At 33.6% G+C, this 19,735-nt stretch overlaps 1 protein-coding gene across 1 annotated transcript in view; it reads right to left on the bottom strand.

Annotated features, from left to right (window-relative positions):
• ed (hemicentin protein echinoid) overlaps positions 1-19,735 on the bottom strand; it is a 164,590-nt gene that overhangs the window by 29,229 nt on the left and 115,626 nt on the right. The window contains exons 2-3 of the mRNA XM_088277225.1: positions 18,495-18,687; positions 594-854 (exon numbers count right to left, since the gene is read on the bottom strand). Of these exons, the coding sequence (XP_088133351.1) occupies positions 594-854; positions 18,495-18,687 (454 nt within the window). The remainder of the gene's footprint in view (positions 1-593; positions 855-18,494; positions 18,688-19,735) is intronic.

Below are 19,735 nucleotides of genomic sequence, written 5' to 3'. Positions count from 1 at the left end.
AGTAACAGCTGTATAGGCTAGTATGGAAACTGTGTCGTTAATTTTTACTCATACCATCTGAAATAACAAGTGATGTTCTTACTGTAAGTGTCCAATATATAATATACCCATTTTTAATTAATGTTTTACTTAGTAAATACCGATATTTCTTAAAATCTACTATGACACGTGTTTCGATGCATTCCGTATCATTTTCAAACACCGTAAACATACGGTGTTTGAAAATGATGCGGAATGCGTCGAAACACGTGTCACAGTAGATTTTGAGAAATAGTGGTATTTACTAAGTAAAACATTAATTAAAAATGGATAGCTTTTACCACAAAGTGACTGCCGAATCATTATAGCTAGGAAATCATCATAATCTCCACAAATCGCTCACTCCTTTCAACGTCATATATCAATAATCGTCAATTTTCACAATGCCCAGAAAATGTACTTAATAAATAATATATTTAATATATATTTAAATATATTTAATAAATAATAATTAAATTACTGGATTTTTGGAGTTGGCGTATTGTTGCTAAGAAGGTTGGCTCATCCATTCAATCGTCACTCCGTCTTGTTCAGATCATGTTAAATAGCCTTACCTTATGACGGGTTCGGGGGAGCCCCCGACGCTGGAGCACTCCAGTCTCTGGTCCCTGCCCTCGGTGGCCTGCGCCCGCGGTCCGGGCCCCACGCGCGGCGGCTGGGGCGCGGTCAGCACGGTGAGGGCGTAGCCCTGCGCGTGCACGCTCTGCCCCGAGCCCCCGGCCTTCACGCGGCACTCGAAGCGCCCGTTGTCTCTCTCGTAGGACGCGTTGGAAATCAAGAGGTCGTAGCGACCCTGCTCTGGGCGGTAGTCGAGCCTGCAAAAAAAGAGAAATTATTTATACTATTTTTTGACATTTCATAAAAGATGAAGAAGAATATGGAGCACAATAAAAGGCTTCTTTTCATATCACCAATAGATGTCTCTAGTGAAGTTCTAGTGATTCAAGAACAATGTTTCTAAATTGGTTCATATATATATATATATATATATATATATATATATAGAACTTCCAAGAATTTGAGTAGGGATGTTGTCTATAATGGGCAGAATTGGTGAATGTTACACGTGTGTAAAGTGATCACTTAAACCAGCCTATGACGGTCATAAGCCCCGTAAACGCCCAGACTTCCATATTCTTCTTCATATTTGATGAGATGTCAAAAATACTATGAAAAATAACTCCTATGATTGGAGATAATTCAGATTTGTGAACAAGTATTTGGACACACTGAAAATATTGTAAAGAAAATATTTAATTTAAATCTCAAGATGCTCGTATGTAGATGAAGAAGAATATGGAAGCCTGGGCTTTTGCAGGGCTTAGTAACTTATACGCATAGCGAGCAAAACTATTAAAATGTTCTAAATATCATGGTTTAATTAAGTTCGGTACGAAGATGCGTTAGAACGCATAGTAAATAAGAAAAGTATCTAGGTATATATGGAAAAGTGTTTTGTTATAGTGCAGTCAATAATAACCTCTCCATAAATACTTTTTTTTTAAAGTGCTGTATAAGAACATTATACTGTTTTAACGTGTATGAATGCGAACAGGAAAGGTTACGCAACCGGAAAACTAAAGAGAAAATAAGTACCTTCGTGTACAATGACAAGAGTTGAACTCATAAAGGAAAGAATTCATTTAGTTCTGGAAACCTTTAGGAGCAACGAAAACAAAGAATTGCTTTATCAAGTGAAAAATAAAGGTATAGGTTATATACCTAACAATACAAATCCTATAGAAATGCGCGTATCTTTGTCTCGAATCTAAATTACAGTCAGAGTTCCGTGATCGTATACAAAATCATGGTATGGACTATTTCCATTAAGGCAGGAGCGGTAAAATAGCGTCAGAATTTCAGCAATTTCAAGAAACCGACGGTACATTAAAAATGTGGTAAACAAACTGTATGTGTGATGTGCTATACAAATGTTTTTAATTAATTCCATAATTTAATACTTTTCATCAATAAGGGTAAAACATAAGGGATGCTGGCCCCGGTATTTAGTTTCATAGCACGTTCCACGGTTTACGCTTTGATACCTTTAATTGCCTAATTGAGATAAGGTTCACAAACATCAAACAAAGGACTGAGGATTAGGACCCGCGATATACTATATTTTAAATATGTATCAAATATTCAGTTGCCAGTGTGACTCTGCTATGAATAATGGATTTCGCTCCATTTTATTTTTGTTATATCTTGTTTTTGTTTGCCGCGTACTGAGGATGTCTGATTCATGAATTTTAAAATAAAAGAAAAACGTAACATATTTTATCCGACTATAAAACACATTCTTTTTGAAAATTCATGCGTGCTCTCCGACCAAACCGAAGTTGAATGTTTTGCGGCAATTTTGGCAAAAGGAAAAGGTCTGTAGTGAAAATAAAGGGATGGAATACGGTCTAAGAATTTTAATTTTCTTACGCGATTTGAGTTGAAGGAAATATTTTTTTATTTGACCCGTTTCTCAATTTTGACGTAATTTATAAGGTGTCGGTAATGGAGTCAGCGGGCACTACAGGGAATGTATTCTTAAATTATCGAGAAGGTGTCGAAGAAAATTTGATAGTTAGATCGAGTAAAAATTGCGACTGAGAAGACTTATATATCAAATCAAAAAGAACCGTTATAAAAACACTCCCATTGGATTTCGGAGACGAAAGATATAATTCACGAAGGAGAATAATTCGCCGGTGAAATGTCACACCATTATAACCTGTCAAAAACTTTGACATTAATAAAGAATACTGGCTCCAAACATTTTCCCAATGGTACGATATTTGACGTCGTTCACAAAAATTCGGGGAATTCATAAATTCTAAGACCTACATTAGACGGCTGTCAAAAGCCTCCCATTAACTATTCCGAGCATTCTCGAAGAATTATCAACAACACTTGTTCGAAGGGAATACCATAAACTTGTATAATAGGAGCGGAAGTTCCCGAGACGCCGCGAACGAACGGAAATTATAATGAAATTTTTAATGGCTTTTCACGAGAGACGTTTAAGAGAAGCCGACGCATATCAATTGATTCCAATTCCAATTCACGCCATACTCTCGTTTTTAAATTAATTTCGATTTTCGATTGAAGGAAAAATTGGAGTGGCTCACTACGGAGTGAAATGAAATTTGAACGCGGTTTCATTTTGCCGGCGATTGATGTCAAATGGAATTTCTAGAAATTTGATTAGAAGGTTTTGTTTACATTGATCGAACAAAAAATCGTTTCTTGCAAATAATACCGTGACATTATGAAAATTGCTTATATTTAATGAAAACTTAATATCGTTATTAAGTTTTTCTGATTTATGAACGATTTGAAAAACCGTGTAAAATAATTAACATTTAAAACAGTTATTCGAATAAATGGAGGAAAAGTTTCATCCGCCTCCATAGTGTAGTGGTTATCACGTTTGGCTACCATACAAGAGGTATTGCATTCAATACCCGAGTGATTAATATTATATATGATTAATATCGCCCTGGATTGGTTCCTGAAGCGCAGGACTGATCACCTTGCCTTTGCATAATTAAGGTTCTAGACAACATTGCGTCGATGTGATGCAGTGGCATATGCACCGTTGGAAGCGGATTAAGGTCAGAAGAATTCAGGAAAAGTAATTATTATCAATTATATTTATAGTAATCTGCAATGTAAATCTATCAAATACAGTAGAATTACCGTATGAATAATTTTTTTATGTGAAGTTCTTTCTAAAACAATGTTTTTATCGAATTAATTAATTGAAATCAGTTTTTTCTTAACAGATACGCGTCATGTATTTTGCATTTATATGACGATCAATCATTTCTACTTCACGAAGTTTTTTCTTAGATTCGTCTCACGTAATACCGATTTAGAATTTCACCTAAGAGCATACGATAAAATATATAATGTCCAATATGACGGCTATAACCAATACACGATTTTAATCCGAAAACTTCGTATTTATAAGGAGCTGGGTATTATTATTTCAGAAATTCCTGAATGTGAATAAAATAATCAATTAATGAAAAAACGGAAAGTATTTAGGGGCAGTTCAACAAATCACCTCAAAAACTGTAAAACACGAAATCATTTTGCTGTGCCAATATCGTAGCGTAGAAGTTCGACTGTAGACTTAAGTAGACATTTGCATTCTAAAAGGTTGATTACAAAAATTTGTGAAATGTTTAAATATCCATACTAAGAAGTTAATTCAGGAACGCCCTCGAGCACCGATTGTTAATTCAAGGAACAAAGCGCGTAAATGAGATTTCATTGTCTGCCGATTGTCATTAAGATATAGAGCTTGATGAATAGATGAGATGGGATCAATGTATTCATTTTGGAGATTTATTTGAACTCAAACACTAGGAATACTGATCAAACGCTAAGTGAAATATTAAAACTATTTATGATCAAACGAAATTTGAGCGAAATTTGATGATCGGTTTTTCCCGATCAAACAACGTAACAATAGTTAATCAAAGGAGTAAGTAAGTGAAAACTGAAGCAAACTTAATCCGAGCAAATAAAACTCGAAGCGCAAAAAAGAAATGCAAACATTTTTACCGTCTAGTATACAAGCATCGAGATAATCTAGAGCCTAGACAAATTGGAAAAATTTCTTTGCTCGAGTGACCTGGTACTGTGCCGGGAAAGAAGTCGATCCTGTTTCCATCTCGACAAAAAACATTATGTAGAAATTTTCAAAAGAAATAAACTGTTCTGTAGCGGATGCCGTTCTTCGCGCAAATACTCGGAGTAATGGCGTATCTGGGTTACAGTAGTCATTCTACTTGACTTGAGACGTACAATATTATGATTTACGTACAGGAAGAATAGCGAAACTCGAGATAACGTAGCAGCGAACAAGATTCAACCATAATATTTTGATCAACCAGATATCGAGAACATGAAAAAAATATATTCCAGGAATCTGGAAGGAATAAAATAATATTGGGTAATGTAAGAAATACAAGTTTATAGACATTTTAATGCGAGCAAAGAAATAAATGTCGTTTTTATATATTCATTTCGATGAAAATAGGAGAGTAGGCAATCACATCGAACGGAAACGAAAATACGTATATTAAAGGCATGCGATTAAGGCCAGGTTGTTTCGAAAGCTGACAAAGCTAAATAGCGTAAACCAAAATGGAAGAGGGAGAAACACACGCCTAAATTGGTTCTCAGATTCCCAGAAAATGAAAAAATCAATAAATATTTCCCGATTCTGTTCAATACGTCATTAGGGGATAGAAAATTACCGAACAGATCAATCCTTAGAGGGGGAGCTAAAGACCAAAAGTAGGCCGACTAAGACCCATCTACGATAATGTATTTCATATAGACCTTTGATTTTTCAAACAATTTTTCTCGAAATTTAATTACATTTCTTTAAAGTGATATTAATGAACGGACCATTATCATTTTAATTAAATCTAAGTACAAACTAGTTAATTGCGTGAAATTGAACCGTACGGCTGAGATCGAATCATTAATTTTTGTAAGCGATTTTCGTATGATTGATTTGACTTTTAACCGCTTTAAGAAAGTCCATTAAGTTCCGACGTGATAAGTTGGTATGAAACTTAATATTATAACAAATGACCACCGTTAAACGCCGTTCCGACTGACCACACTGGCTGTTATCTGGAGGTTTGGAGGGAGTTGACGCCAAATAAGAGCAATAGATGTCAACGGAGCTGCGGCTGCGGCCATATCTGCTAACGGGACATTCGCCCGCGTCCCGAGGTCATGTACCGCGCACAGCACCAACACGCATGTATGCCTATAGTATTGGGGGCCGATTCCTCAACTTGCTTGAATCGCAGAATTGCGAGCAGAAAACGATAAGGCTCACAACTTCAAGGCAGCAAAAAATCTTGTATTATTATTGAGGATATCAGATACTGGATTATTCACTCTTCGGTCAGTATTATAGGTGTTTTAATTTGTCTTTTTTTTATACATAAGAAGTTGCAACTAAAAATGCTACTCGGATTGAAAGAGATCCAAGACCATTGCATATATTAATTTGCATATACCATTGCATATATTTATCTTAAAAAAACAATGCAATATTGGTTAAATAATGGGCAGAATGGTGAACGGTGGACAAGTGTATAAAGTAATCGTTTAAGCCAGCCAAGCGCCAGGAAGCGCAAGCCTTGGGATTCTCAGACTTCTATCTTCATTTTTTTTTTAAACGATAGATGTTTCATCTCAAGTTAAGACACCAAATGACTTCGGTAACTCCTAACTTCGGCAGTAGAAAATGGTACATTTAGGTTAATATTCAATCCCATCTACATCGTCAATGTAATAGACCGAGTATTTACTTGTTACTTAAGAAGTCGTTTTGATTTCGTCAATATTCTGCGAGATATTTTCTGTGGTATCCGAGTTCAAGAATAGCGCTCCGCGTTGCAAGATTACAACCGGACCCAAAGTGGCTTGAAACGCCTTCCATAGGTGTTCCACTTACCAAACCGGTAGTCGCGACTCGAACCCGGCACGGGCGAAATGCGAGTCGGATCGATATACGGGTACAAAGCAAACATTTTATAATATTATCCGAGTCGTATGAAACAATACCCACATACATACACATCACACAAATGGTTAACGTGAATAATCGAGATTATCTCATACATGTTTTACAAAAAGAATTCACGACGGATCGTGATCGGAAATTAGTATAGTGATGTGTTTGGAAACATTGTATAAACAAATATCTAACATTATCATACATACAAAAGTAATTGGATTTTTTTTAAAATTTAAAATGATTTATTTCTGATTTGAAGTTCCAGAATATTCCTTCAGAGCTGTTTCTTGACATATTCATTTTCATATCATAATCCATTTTTGTATTAGCGCCCTTGAGGTAGTTCTTTTTTTTGAAAATGGCGTTATATAAATTACGCATTTCTTAAAAATTTATATTATAAAGGAAATACGTCAACTTTCGTACAAAAAAAACAAAACAAAGACTTTAGAATGCAGAGTATATTGTAGAATATTTTAATTAACATTATGATATATTAGCGTTATTAAGTGTGCTAAAACTTTGAACTGGTAATGAAAAATCTACACAAAAAAGATTAGCCAGATGCTCGCACGCTGTATGCATACATTTAAAGTTATAATTGTAAAATGCTCGGGACCCATCTACTAAAAAAAAAGCAACGAAAAATAATTCGTATTATTTAACGAAATTTGGAAGTTTTGAATTCAATTTTTACTTGGTAAATACCACTATTTCTTTAAATCTATTGTGACACGTGTTTCGATGCATTCCGCATCATTTTCAAGTACAAATTTATTCAACTATCTTATCTCTACCCTTTTTATATGCTATTGTTTGTTTAAGAAAAAACTTCATACTGAAAGATAACTTCTGCTAATTGTTATTATTGATATTTTTGCTGACCCATAATAGATGAAAACATTTTACTATCTAAAAATGTATACGTATACACCTACACTATATATTGAGGAAATTGACAGCCCGAAGGCGTGTTTTTTTCTGTGTTGTGTTACATACTACTACTACTACTACTACTACTACCAACACGCCGTTTCCCCGCAGGGGTAGGCAGAAAGGATGGAACGCCTCCTCCTCGCCTCCTTCACATCCATACATCTAGTCATACATGCCCTCCGATTACGCAGACTTTTGACACCGCCAGATTTTAGGTTCTGATTGATCTGATCGTGCCAAGTCTTTTTCGGTCGTCCACGTTCTGTTTTCCCTCTCACATTCGCCACATATATTTTCTTAGTCATTCCCTCGCTATCCATTCGCTCCACATGTCCATACCACGGCAAAGAGTTCTTCCTAATCTTTTCAATTATTCCTCGTTCAGCCTTACATTCCTTTCTTATATCGTCTTTTTACATTGACAATTCATATTCAATATTATTGTTTTCAAAATTCTAAATTCCAAAAGTAGAAACTATTTTTAAAAAAAACTGCAATTCTCCAACTATTTAAGGGTGAAAATTACTTAAATCTAAATAAAAGTTCTTCTTTGAGATATAAACATGACTTTACAATACCAAAATGCAATACCAAACAATTCCAACAGAACTCTAAATATTTGAGAACCAAGTACTTCGACAACCTTCCTACAGACAAAAAAAAATTGAAGACTTTAATATGCTAAAAAAATAAATTAAAAGAATTTTATATACTGATGTTAATCTAAGAAAGAAAAAAACACGAAAAAAGTAAAGGTAATAATAATTTCAATAAAAATAAACTGTATTACCAACAAACATAACTAACAAATGTGTGTCCCTCTCCAAGCACAAGAGCTCAGTCTCTTTATTGGAGAGAGCTACGTTTTTAATTTTAAGATTGTAAGCAGAAATGTTTAGAAAATGGATTAAAATTATAAAAAAAAACTTTTGTAACCATATTAGATCCGTCCAAGTTGTTAAATAAAGTTAATCCCATTTAAAAAAGGATATGAAACGCCATATTATCGAATGTAAATTGTAAACATGAAAAGCGTCTATTTGGTTAATTTAACCCCGTATAATAAATATTAAAATTAATAAAATGTTACAAATGCCATAAACAAACACAAATTACGGCATTAAATTGACATAAACGATGTTTCACCGTCTCAATAACCCCGAGAATACATTATAAGGATACAAAATATTAACAGCGAGAAATATTATGCGTATTTAAATATGAAAATGAGAAATAAATCCGTAAAAAATTATGGTTTTAACTTTATAAAATTATGTGCGATAAATTATAAATGACCTTAAAAAATACATATTTTAGCTCGGAGTACGAGCGTTTATCTTTCATAACTCATTTTGAATTTGTAGTTAATTTTAACCAGAAAACGAACATATACATTTTTTAAAAGAAGTGCCCGCAAAGCGTCTATTTTAGATGCTTGTCAGCAGGTAGGATAGTAAAGATAGGGAAGGTAAATGTGAAAAATACATCACAATCACCCAGACCAATTGAAAATAAACCTTTCTTAAATTCATTTTGCAATTGGCGAGAATCGAACCCGCGAAGCCAGTTTCGCAGTCGAGTGCCTACCCAACTACGCCACTGCGCCTGCCTAAGCTGGATTTCTTTTAACATTTCTGACATTTCAACATAGATGAAGAAGAATATGGAATGGGTATTTACAGGGCCTGTCATAAGGTGGTTAAGTGATCACTTTACATAGTGAAACGACCATTCTATCCATGATTCACAACCACGCTACTCAAATTTTGAAACTTCTAGATATATCATTCATCTCATGTCACTATACATGTGCAATCTACAGTGGGATGAAGAAAGCTTTTAGTAAGCAGAAACCCCTTTATTTGGATGTATGCAAGATCCGAACCCAGATAATTTTTACTTACTGGGAGACAGGTCATAAGCCCTGTAAATACCCAGACCGCCATATTCTTCTTCGGCTGTGTAGAAATGTCGAAAATGTAAAAAGAAATCCTGTTATTTTTCTGTTTAAAATTAACAACAAAATCAAAATGACTACTGAAAAGTAAACGTCCCTTCTTCGAGCTAAAATATGTATTTTTTTAAGGCCATCTTTAATTCATCGCATATAATTTTATACAGTTAAAACCAATAATTTTTAAATGAATTTATTTAGCATTTTCGTATTAAAATGCGTATAATATTAGTGGAGAAAACCTAGATTTTTTAACAAGTATTCGACACACTCAAAATATTGTGGATTTCTTTTGGTTTGTAGTTAAACTTTATAAAAACAAGAAGATTTGGTGCGAATGTCGCTCACTCCTTTAAAGAACGTCATAAATCAAAAATCGTCAATTTTCAGTTGAGTATATTATCGGAATGCCCAGAAAATGTACTATATCCCAGTAAAAGAGGGATATTTTAAACTTAATATTTACCCGCTACAGGGCAGAATGTATTGTTTTTGCATTTTGAAGAAAAGGTATTGATTAATTCTTTTTTCTTTAATATACTAAATATTTTTCAAATGGAGAAAAAACCTTCAGGTTTTATTTTAAAATATCTGTTACACAGTAAAAAGTTCAATAAGTGGCTTGATATTTATTTTGAATACATTGTATTTTATTTTTAAACTTTAAAAACGTTCTCGTGAAAAATCAAGTTTTTTTTATTTATGACGTTCTTGAAAGGAGTGAGCGATATGTTTAAATATCAAATAATAAATAAGCTTTTTGAGCTTTTACTGCTTTTACTTATCGTTAGCATAGTGCGTGTGTATAACGTCATAAGTGATGAAATCAATTGAAGTAATTTTGACTTAGGTTCATTTAAATAGTTAAAAATTGTTTTGTTTTGAAGTTGCTATAAAGTATTTATATTTATGACGTTCTTGAAAGGAGTGAGCGATGTGTTCGGCTAAACAACTCCGAGGAACCGCTTTAATGATGGCCACATCAGGTTTCGGTAACCTCAAACCTTAGCACCTGTTCTCGAAGAGAGTTATTTGCCTCGAGGCGGTGAGCTTACAAACTGGTAGATTGCTATTCAACTTCACGTTAATGAGTGGTTTCTGATACATTGCGATTGACTGAGAATTAAACTTTTTTTTCATTGCAATTATCGTTACTGCATGTAATAAATCAATATTGGTTTAGAACAGTATATAATAATAATAAAACCCTTATCCGCACCCGAATGGTGCATAGGGCACTGTGTCATATAAACGCAGTGTTATCTTGATCGTTTTACACATGAAGGAAAGGTGATCAGCCCACTGCTTCAGGTACCAGTCCATGGTAAAATAAAAATAAAATAAATAAAACCCTTATCCGCACCCCAATGGTGCATATGGCACAGCTTCATATAAACGCAGTGTTATCTTGATCGTTTACACATGAAGGAAATGTGATCAGCCCTCCGCTTCAGGTACCAGTCCATGGTAATATTGAATAAATATTACAGTGAAAAAATCACTTATATTTATTTTACCCCCCTTGGGAATCGAACCCGGGACCTCCAGAACGGTAGCCGAGCGTGCTGACCATTACACTACGGAGGCGGACAAAACAGTACAAGTAAACCATAATTAACAAAAAAAGAAAACGATATTGTTATTGAATTAAAAGAAACAGAATTGAAGATCGAACAAAACCAGATAATATATTGAGTTTATCCTCATCTTCGTTTAGATAATCTAGAAAAATAAGAAATAAGTAAAGCAATCAATAAAGACTTATCCATAATAAATAACCAACTAAATTTAACTTCCGAGTCCACTTGTGAACTCGAAGTTAAATATTCCCATCGTGATTCATTTGTCGTCTTTCTGTGTTTCAAATATTTTTATTTTTATGCAAATGTCAAATCGTAATAATTTAATTTTAATTTTAACAATTTTAATTTAATTTTAATGACCTCATGATGGAATTATTTTCCGAAACCGATAGTCACAAATAAGTGCTTTAAAAAAGTGGAGTTACACAAAGTAAACAATGGATGGTAACGAGAGTGTTTTATTACCTTACCACAAAGTTGTCAATGCTTTTAATATAGAAAATATATTTATGTATTAATTTTTAAATCAAACACAGATTTTTTTAGTGTACTAGGATGTATTTTATTAACAAAAACACATAAAAATTTAATATTGTGACAATTGTTTCGACTAGTTATGGCATTTTCAAACGAATATATACAAAATATTTCTTCATCTTTGTTCACAAATTTTAGATTTGTCTCCATTTAGGAGTTATTTATATTGGTATCTCAATATAGATGAAGAGAAATATGGAAGTCTAGGTATTTACAATAGAACGCCAACGTGGCGTATGCGTAGTTAAAGTTTTGTTAGAAGATGTCACCGAAGGTCCTCTTTTGTGTAATAATTTAATTAGAAAATTATCGCAGATAATCTTCAATGCGAATTGAATTTAGTATTGTTCACCTGCTGGAGGAGGTCTTATCATTTCTAAAAAAGGATCAAAGTTTCAGTTAGGGTTATTGACAGTCTAAATATAGCAAGGACTCAAACTAGGGAAAACAATACACATGTCATCCCTCCTTGTGCGAACTGAGGTTGACATGTTGAAAAGCTACTCCTTCTCACCCATTCCCAAGGGTAGCAGGCCCCAAAAAGTTATCATATAGTCATTTGTAATTGCCTCAATTCTTTCATGCCCTATAATGTCGAGAAATTTACTGAAGTTAAACCCATTCAAGAGTTGGTAATCAATACTGAGTCTAAAAAAATATGAGCACAGACCCCTCAATCTTTGAAAACGAGATATATCATAAAAACCTTTTTTGATATTTCAACATAAATGACGAATGGTCTGGGCATTTGCAGGGCTTATGACCGTTACAAATTTAGTTAAGTGATCACTTTACACACGTGTCGAATTCACCAATTCTACTTATGATTGACACCACACCACTCAATTTATAACTCCTAGATATATTGATCAAACTAGTGACACAGTAAATGTGACAAGGTCTGAATCCTGGATTAAATTCGCCAACTTGAGACCCGCCTGAAAATATGATTATATTTTTTTAACTAGCCATAAAAACCTTGTACCGATGTACGTATAATATTCAAAATAATTATTATTGTAGAATATTAATTCTCTTAAGGTTCAATAATACATCAGTCGTCTTCATTGAACCTTTGAATGGTAACCCCTTAAGATCTCACTATCGCGTGTACATTTTGTTTGCTAACCGAGCGATAAAGTGTACGAGATTAAACTCGCGTTAAAATAAATTTACTCTAGGGCGTTAAAGCTGTTAGCGAATTTATTATTCTATAAATAATGGTTCGCGAGTTTGAAATTCTACGCGGACTATAATAATGAAACCATAAAAATCACAAAACAAGAGTTTTGAAAACAATTCCGTGTGTCAAGATTGGAATTTAAGATTTAACGAAATGCTTCATCACTCGAAACAGAATAGTGCGCGTTTTTCCACGCGGCTCGGAGAATTTCCGAGAGCCTGATGGAATTTCTAAAGGCGTATAACATATTTGGATAAACTTATCACATTATGTATTTTGAAAAAGGTCGGGTCGGTGTCGTACCTTTCATAAACACAAGTCAGAAGTCTGCGTGAACTCGTGCTCCCGGTTAAATTATAAAGGTAATAAATGTTACGTGAAATGCGATATGACGAGAAGAGTGACAGCCGGGGTCATCGTACACGGGACGAGGGGCTTCCAGCCTAAACCTGGCTGCTAAACAATGGCGAACTCATCAAAATGGATGACAGGACAATAGGCACAGCCTTATTTGTTATCTAGCAATAAATCTCCACCGATGTGTGGGCTCGGGAAATTGTGTTGTGGACTCGGCGAAGAAGTCAGATTTAGGTGGAAATGGATATAGCAGTGTATGTATGCTCGATAAATGAACCGAAACAGATTAACAAACTGATCTAGCGGGGGTTTTATTCTGACCCGGCAAACACTTTTGTTTCTTTACTTTGTAATCTAGTTAAAGTTCGGAAGTGAGCCCTACTCGTACTACATATTAGCTTACTTTAAACTCGATTATTTCTACATAATAAAAAAAAATACGAATAGAAAATAATATGGTTGACTATTAGTTAACCTTTCAGGGAGTACAATAACTGATGTCCGACTTTCTCTGGGGAGTTTTTTTTTTACATGAAAAACATATTTTTTTCACGAAATCTATGTATGAACGTAGAAATTATATAAAAGTAATAAAACTCACAATCTCTAGGTTTTATTATATGGCAAAATATCCACAGATGTCATTGATATACAAGTCACATCGTACCAAGTGAGATGGGCTTCGACGTTCATTAAAGTCGATGCTCCTTTGAGGAAAATTAGTACCGACGTTCATTTACGTCCATACTCCCCTCACAGAAAGGTTAAAAATAAATTAAACCTAATGGATCCTAAAATTCATAATGTAGCAAGTAAGCATTTGATTTTGAAGCGCAAATTCGATAAACCATGCACGTGTATCGAGTTTGTGCATACCTTTACCTATCAGTGAATACTCAACGTGGACAAGCATGCATGATAAATTAGCAGAATCCCTGGCCAGTTGATATATTAGCCGATTCATTACAGCAATTTGATTTGTGATGCTAAAGCTTGAATTTCGTGTGCAGTGTGCATCGGCCCAGCGATTGAAAGGACCGCAGATGATCGAGGGAAAGCATCCATTACCGGTGCAGTCACGGCTAACCAGTTCTGGATATATTTACTCGACCGGTGGTCAAACAACTTTCCAAGGCATTTACAACACACGAAATAAGGGAAAACAGACGTGACACGGACAGTCGGACTGACAATGACGCGCGCCAATATCGACATTTCAAACCATAATTTTGACGATTTGTCCCGTGATAATACTGCTGTCATAAACATTACCAATTTTGTTACCGAGAAAAGAAAATGTTAAAAATTCATCGCTCTCCCCGAAGTACTACATAAAAACTGTTCTAGCCTTGACGATATAAAAATGTAATCATTAAAAGGTAACACTTTATTACTTTCACGTTTTACGTGGTACTTTGGAAATGATCATAAATAATGAATTTTACTTTAGTTAATTAAAACTTCATCAAATTTATACATGCTGTTTGAAGCAGAAAAAATCATTTAAATAAAATATTAATTATAAATGAATTAGTTGGTGGTCTCATATTTAATTTTGGCTACTACATAATATATTCGATGTAAACGAGGCCCTTCGATTGACTTTTCCGAATGAAAAAAAATATTCAATTTTTCCAGTTTCTTCCTCAGTTTTCTCGTCGGTATTAGCATCCGCTTTACGTGAATTCCATATAAAGAGTGATAAATTTTCATTATCTCATCTGAGGGGAGGCTTTTGAGCCGTTACCCAATTGTTACGAGCGTGTGAGGGTTGCGAGCCCCGCCGGGAGACATCATATCATCATCAGTCTACGTGAGACGAATCCTAAGCCGTCCAACCGACTGGATAGACTCGGCAGTTAGGAGTGAGTTTGCACGCGGGATTGATGGTATTCGGATATCGATTGTTGCTTCTAACGGTTCACTGGCTAATGCCATTTCATACGACCGATTAAAATGAATAAATTTGCGAATACGAGGATACCAGGTATGTGAAAAGATTGTATTACCATCATAGTTCGATCAATCTAACATTTACTGGCGATACGGTGACATACTTTTTATTCATGTTTACGTACAAAGCTTTCAAAAACATCTTTAAAATTGAAATAGACACTTGATGAAGGTGAAGAAAAAATACATGGCAAAATAAAATATTACAAAAAATTCAGTTATTTATTTGATTGATATTCGTGTGGTACTGGAATATACAAGGGCAAAGAGCAAGAGAACAAAGTCAAACCCTTGACTAGTGCCCTAATGTCCTTAGAACAATACCCTGAATCGAAAGGATTAAGGAGCAACGACGGTCAGAAAAGACGCTAAGAAGATGTACGTGAGTAATTGGATGCTAAAAAGTGTATGCACATTTATTGTTTGGTTACTGTTTGAAAGATGAAAAATGTTATAAAATTAATAATCCAAAAGATATTTATGTTATGTAAATTTAAAAAGGTTATTTCCCACACAATAAGAAAATGTTTCAAAATGTTTTTCTTTATATTGCTTTTCGTTCTTTTTTGAAAATGGGTAAGAATAGTTTGTCTTTTATTTATTAGAGATATCTTTAAATAACTCGGATAAGGAGTGCCGGAAAAAGGATAATTTATTCAATTTCTTTATCGTGTGTCCTTCCCACGTTGACCAACGCAAAAAGGACCCACGATAAAACCTCGCTTAGGATTTCTAGACAGCCTTCTAACGCAATTTAAATAGATTACTTATGCCAGAAAATCTCAAATCCAAAAATGATTTTAGTAACGTAATTTGTACGGCACACTTACAAGTTCCAGATGAATGCCATTAAATATGCTAATATCCCGAGATATTTATTAACATTTCAGAGAAAATGTGAAAATTAATACAAAGTGGACCTTAGAAAAATACTTTCAAGTTTAACGTGTCGAGTGAGTGAGAGATTTTACACTTCAAAGTACTTTTCAAACGCGCTTGAAATTCAAAGCAATTTAAATTGATCGTACTTCAATGTGACTGTTTAAATTCAAAGGAAATATTAAGAAGAAACAGGAAAAAGGAAAATAAATTATACGCAAGAAAAAACATAATGTTGATAGCTCTTATCGTTTATATTGGAAGTCACTTTGTCCGAAATGTCAAACAAACGTCAATATGTAAACCAAATGTGTTAATCGTGGAAAGAAGGAATCACTCCCAAAATAAATACTATGTTTGATATTTTAAAAGTTTTTTAAAGCTTCTTAATGTTGGCTTTAAATAATAATTATATCTTATATTTGCTTAGAATAAATGGAATAATATTTTATAAATATCTTCGATTGATGATAAATACTAACTGAATTTAGTAAATACATGTATAGAACTTTTGGAAAAAAACTAAGCAATATTGGAACAGCAAAAAAATTAATAAATTTATACATATCGCTTTCCATTCCATACAAACTACACATACTGCCCACTGGTCGAATGCAATGTAAAGTACGGAATAAACCGGTATGGTTTAACTTATAAATTCTACCCTTGGCAAAATCGGGAACGTACGGATTAAATTCATAAAAATGTTCGAAAAATGTAAAACAAACGTGGAATTAAATCATTCAAAGCCAATTACACAAAACTGTTCCCAGTACCTAATACTCAATACTATAAATTTACAAAATATTACGTAAGTATGGTGGATTGGCGAAAGCGTAAATAATGTCAACAACGATGAGCATAAGGGTCTATCTCGAATACATATGTAACGAGACTAATGGATCAAGGAATATTCCTGACAGAAAAATCGAAAAATATATTCAAGGAGATAGGACTAGGAATAGCACTATACCAGTTATTAGACAAATTGCCGAATAATATTTTGAGTGAAATAAATGTGTTTTGGAGATGGCACAGTTGAAGAAAATCATTTTAAAATGGGAGAATTTTTTTATTTGAGTGCTATATTTAATCAATATGTAAGTACATATAGTGATTATGTTGGTAAGGTGTAATTATAATATTAAAAATTTATTATAGTATTAAAAGTTTTAAGTGTATGTAATCACGAGCAAAATAACCGTAAAACTAAACCTGTTTGAGCAGTTTTACAGGGATTCGTTATTTTAAAATTAATTAAAAAAAAAACAAATGAAAAGTTGAATAGAAAACGATGCTGAAAGGTAAGATACAATAACTTTTTTCAAGTAATATTTTTTATTTGCATTAAATTTTGGGCTTTAACATAAATACATTTTTCTGTACTAAAAGTTTATGTATGTATATTATATTATTAATAATATGGAGGGATTTCTGTCTACATAAATCTAGAGGACAGCGTGACAATTCTTGTAATATCACACGACAAAATCAGATTTTATGAAAGACTGGTGAATTTAGTTTTTAACAGAAAAACACAAAATTGAACAACGCCGATAATCAACTAGAATAAACAAGACACCAAACTTTTATTAAATTCAATATTATTCAAGACCTTAAAATAACAGAACTCTCGAAATTATAAATTCATAATAAACTTTTTATAACATTAAAATTACTAAAAAAAATACCACAAATTTACCAACGAGATATTTAATGATATTTAAATTTTGTTTGATAAATTAATCACAGTTGATAAGATAACAGTATTTAGATGGTAAAAGAGGGAAAACGTCAGTTTAAAATTAATTAATAGAAATAGATCAAGTAAATTAAGATCGCTATATTAAACAGATATAGAAAAATTGTCAACGATTTTCCGACAAATTTAAAAAAAAATTGAAAATCAAAATTTAAAACAAATTAAATTTTTGAACTGCTGTCATAATCAGTACCTGAATAAAGTTGGATGATAAAACTTTTGCAAAATAGGTCCCTTGCTTCAATAAAACAATTTAAAGTCCCATATAATATAATAAAGCAACGTTGAATAAAAACAATAATATGTCAAGAAATTTATTTTCTGTTTCCAAGGTTTAAGTAAATACCTGCCCCATTTTCTTTAAAGGTAAAAATAGTAATAATAATCATACGTAGGATTTGTACAAATTACAAGTACAATTTTAAGTACCAATTAATTATTACACATAAAAAGCTACTCATGCTTACAAACAAAAAATATATAATTTAATACATTTTTTATCAAAAATTTATTCACCATTTAAAATAAAATTTGTTTGTATTCGCTAAGTGGAGTTTCATTGTTATTTGTAAATGGCGTATTAGGACTATGCAGTGCAAAAAAAGGACTTTAATAAGGAAGAAAAATACTGCGAGATGTGATGGGCTCTTTTTATTATTGAAGTACTCTCTTATTGAAATACTTATTAAATAATTAGTACTTTAACAAGGAAGAAAAATCCTGCTAAATTTGATGGGCATATATTTTTTTAAATTTCGCAAACTTACTTGTAATTCTTGTCCAGAGGAATGTCCCCGATGGCGACATTGTCATGCATGGTGGGGGTTTTGCGGACCCAGTAGTAGGTGAGGGACTCGGAGGCGGCCGGGGGGGTGAAACGGCATTCCAGGGTCACATCTTCTCCCTCCCGCGTGTCACGCACTTCGTCGGCACACAGGCAGGACGTCACCAGGAGCAGCACTGGAAAAAAAACAAACAAATTAACATCTATGTTATGTGCACACGAGAGCTTTTAGTTTAAGAAATCCTCACAGTACTAAGGTCATTTACTTCTGAATGACACCGCGTTAGCAGTGGAGCTCGATTTATACAAAGATAAGTATAAACGCTACGTGTTGGGTTGTTGTCCCGTGGATAGTGTCGCGGACTCTTGAGTCAGATTTCTTGGGCCGAACCCACTCTACCACAATTTGATACCTATTTCTAATAATGAGCCGCTTAGGCTCACAGAAATAGTATGAAATTAAAGTATTTTTATAGTAATAAAAAAATATTTAAAAACAAAAAATTATATTTACTAAGGGATGGGACCGTAGCTTTAAGAATACAATTATCAAGTTTGTATTAAAAGTTTTCTATTTTGTTTTTTTTTTTAACCTAACTTTGCCTTATTTATTTATGGATAAATTAGAAGTTAAACCAATGGAGAACCGAATCCAAAACCTCTCGGATGCTTTCTCAACTTTCTAACCGCTGAAATGAAGAGACGGGTTGAAAAATAAAGTGACTTTTAAGTTCTCCATCGCGTGATTATATTTTGTAAACCCCCGACAATTCGATACAATTATGGTTTTAGGTAACATGTTACAAGAGTGTGAAATGCCACCCTTATCGGCAAGTATTATAAAATCGTTCAGGGACCTATTCCGGAGAAATAGCACGTGCGGCATTACGATTTAAATCAATTGTGACATTCGCACAAACAATATTATTTTGCCGAAATGTCATTTCGGGGCATGCTAATGAGTTTCTCCACACGTCACGAACTTATTTTTCATACACGTAAGTACTTATGTGATTACGAGGTTTGTACTTAAGTTTTAACCACATTTTCATGAAAATCATTAATGTCGCAGAGGTATTAAAATGCTTTGTGTCGTGAAACCAAAACTCCCGAAACACAAGGCACGTTATACATATAGAAGTTGCCAACTCCAAAATTTGTCGTTGATTGAAAACAAAATGTACTCACTTAGGTACATTACACAACACGTCATTATAACGAGGC

The sequence above is a fragment of the Brachycentrus maculatus genome, unplaced genomic scaffold (genome assembly GCF_059751285.1).
Source record: "Brachycentrus maculatus isolate JH-2025_06_01 unplaced genomic scaffold, ASM5975128v1 h1tg000039l, whole genome shotgun sequence".
Taxonomy (NCBI): Eukaryota; Metazoa; Arthropoda; class Insecta; order Trichoptera; family Brachycentridae; genus Brachycentrus; species Brachycentrus maculatus.
The sequence above is the reverse complement of the archived record's forward strand: the minus strand, read 5'-3'. Positions and strand labels throughout refer to the sequence as shown.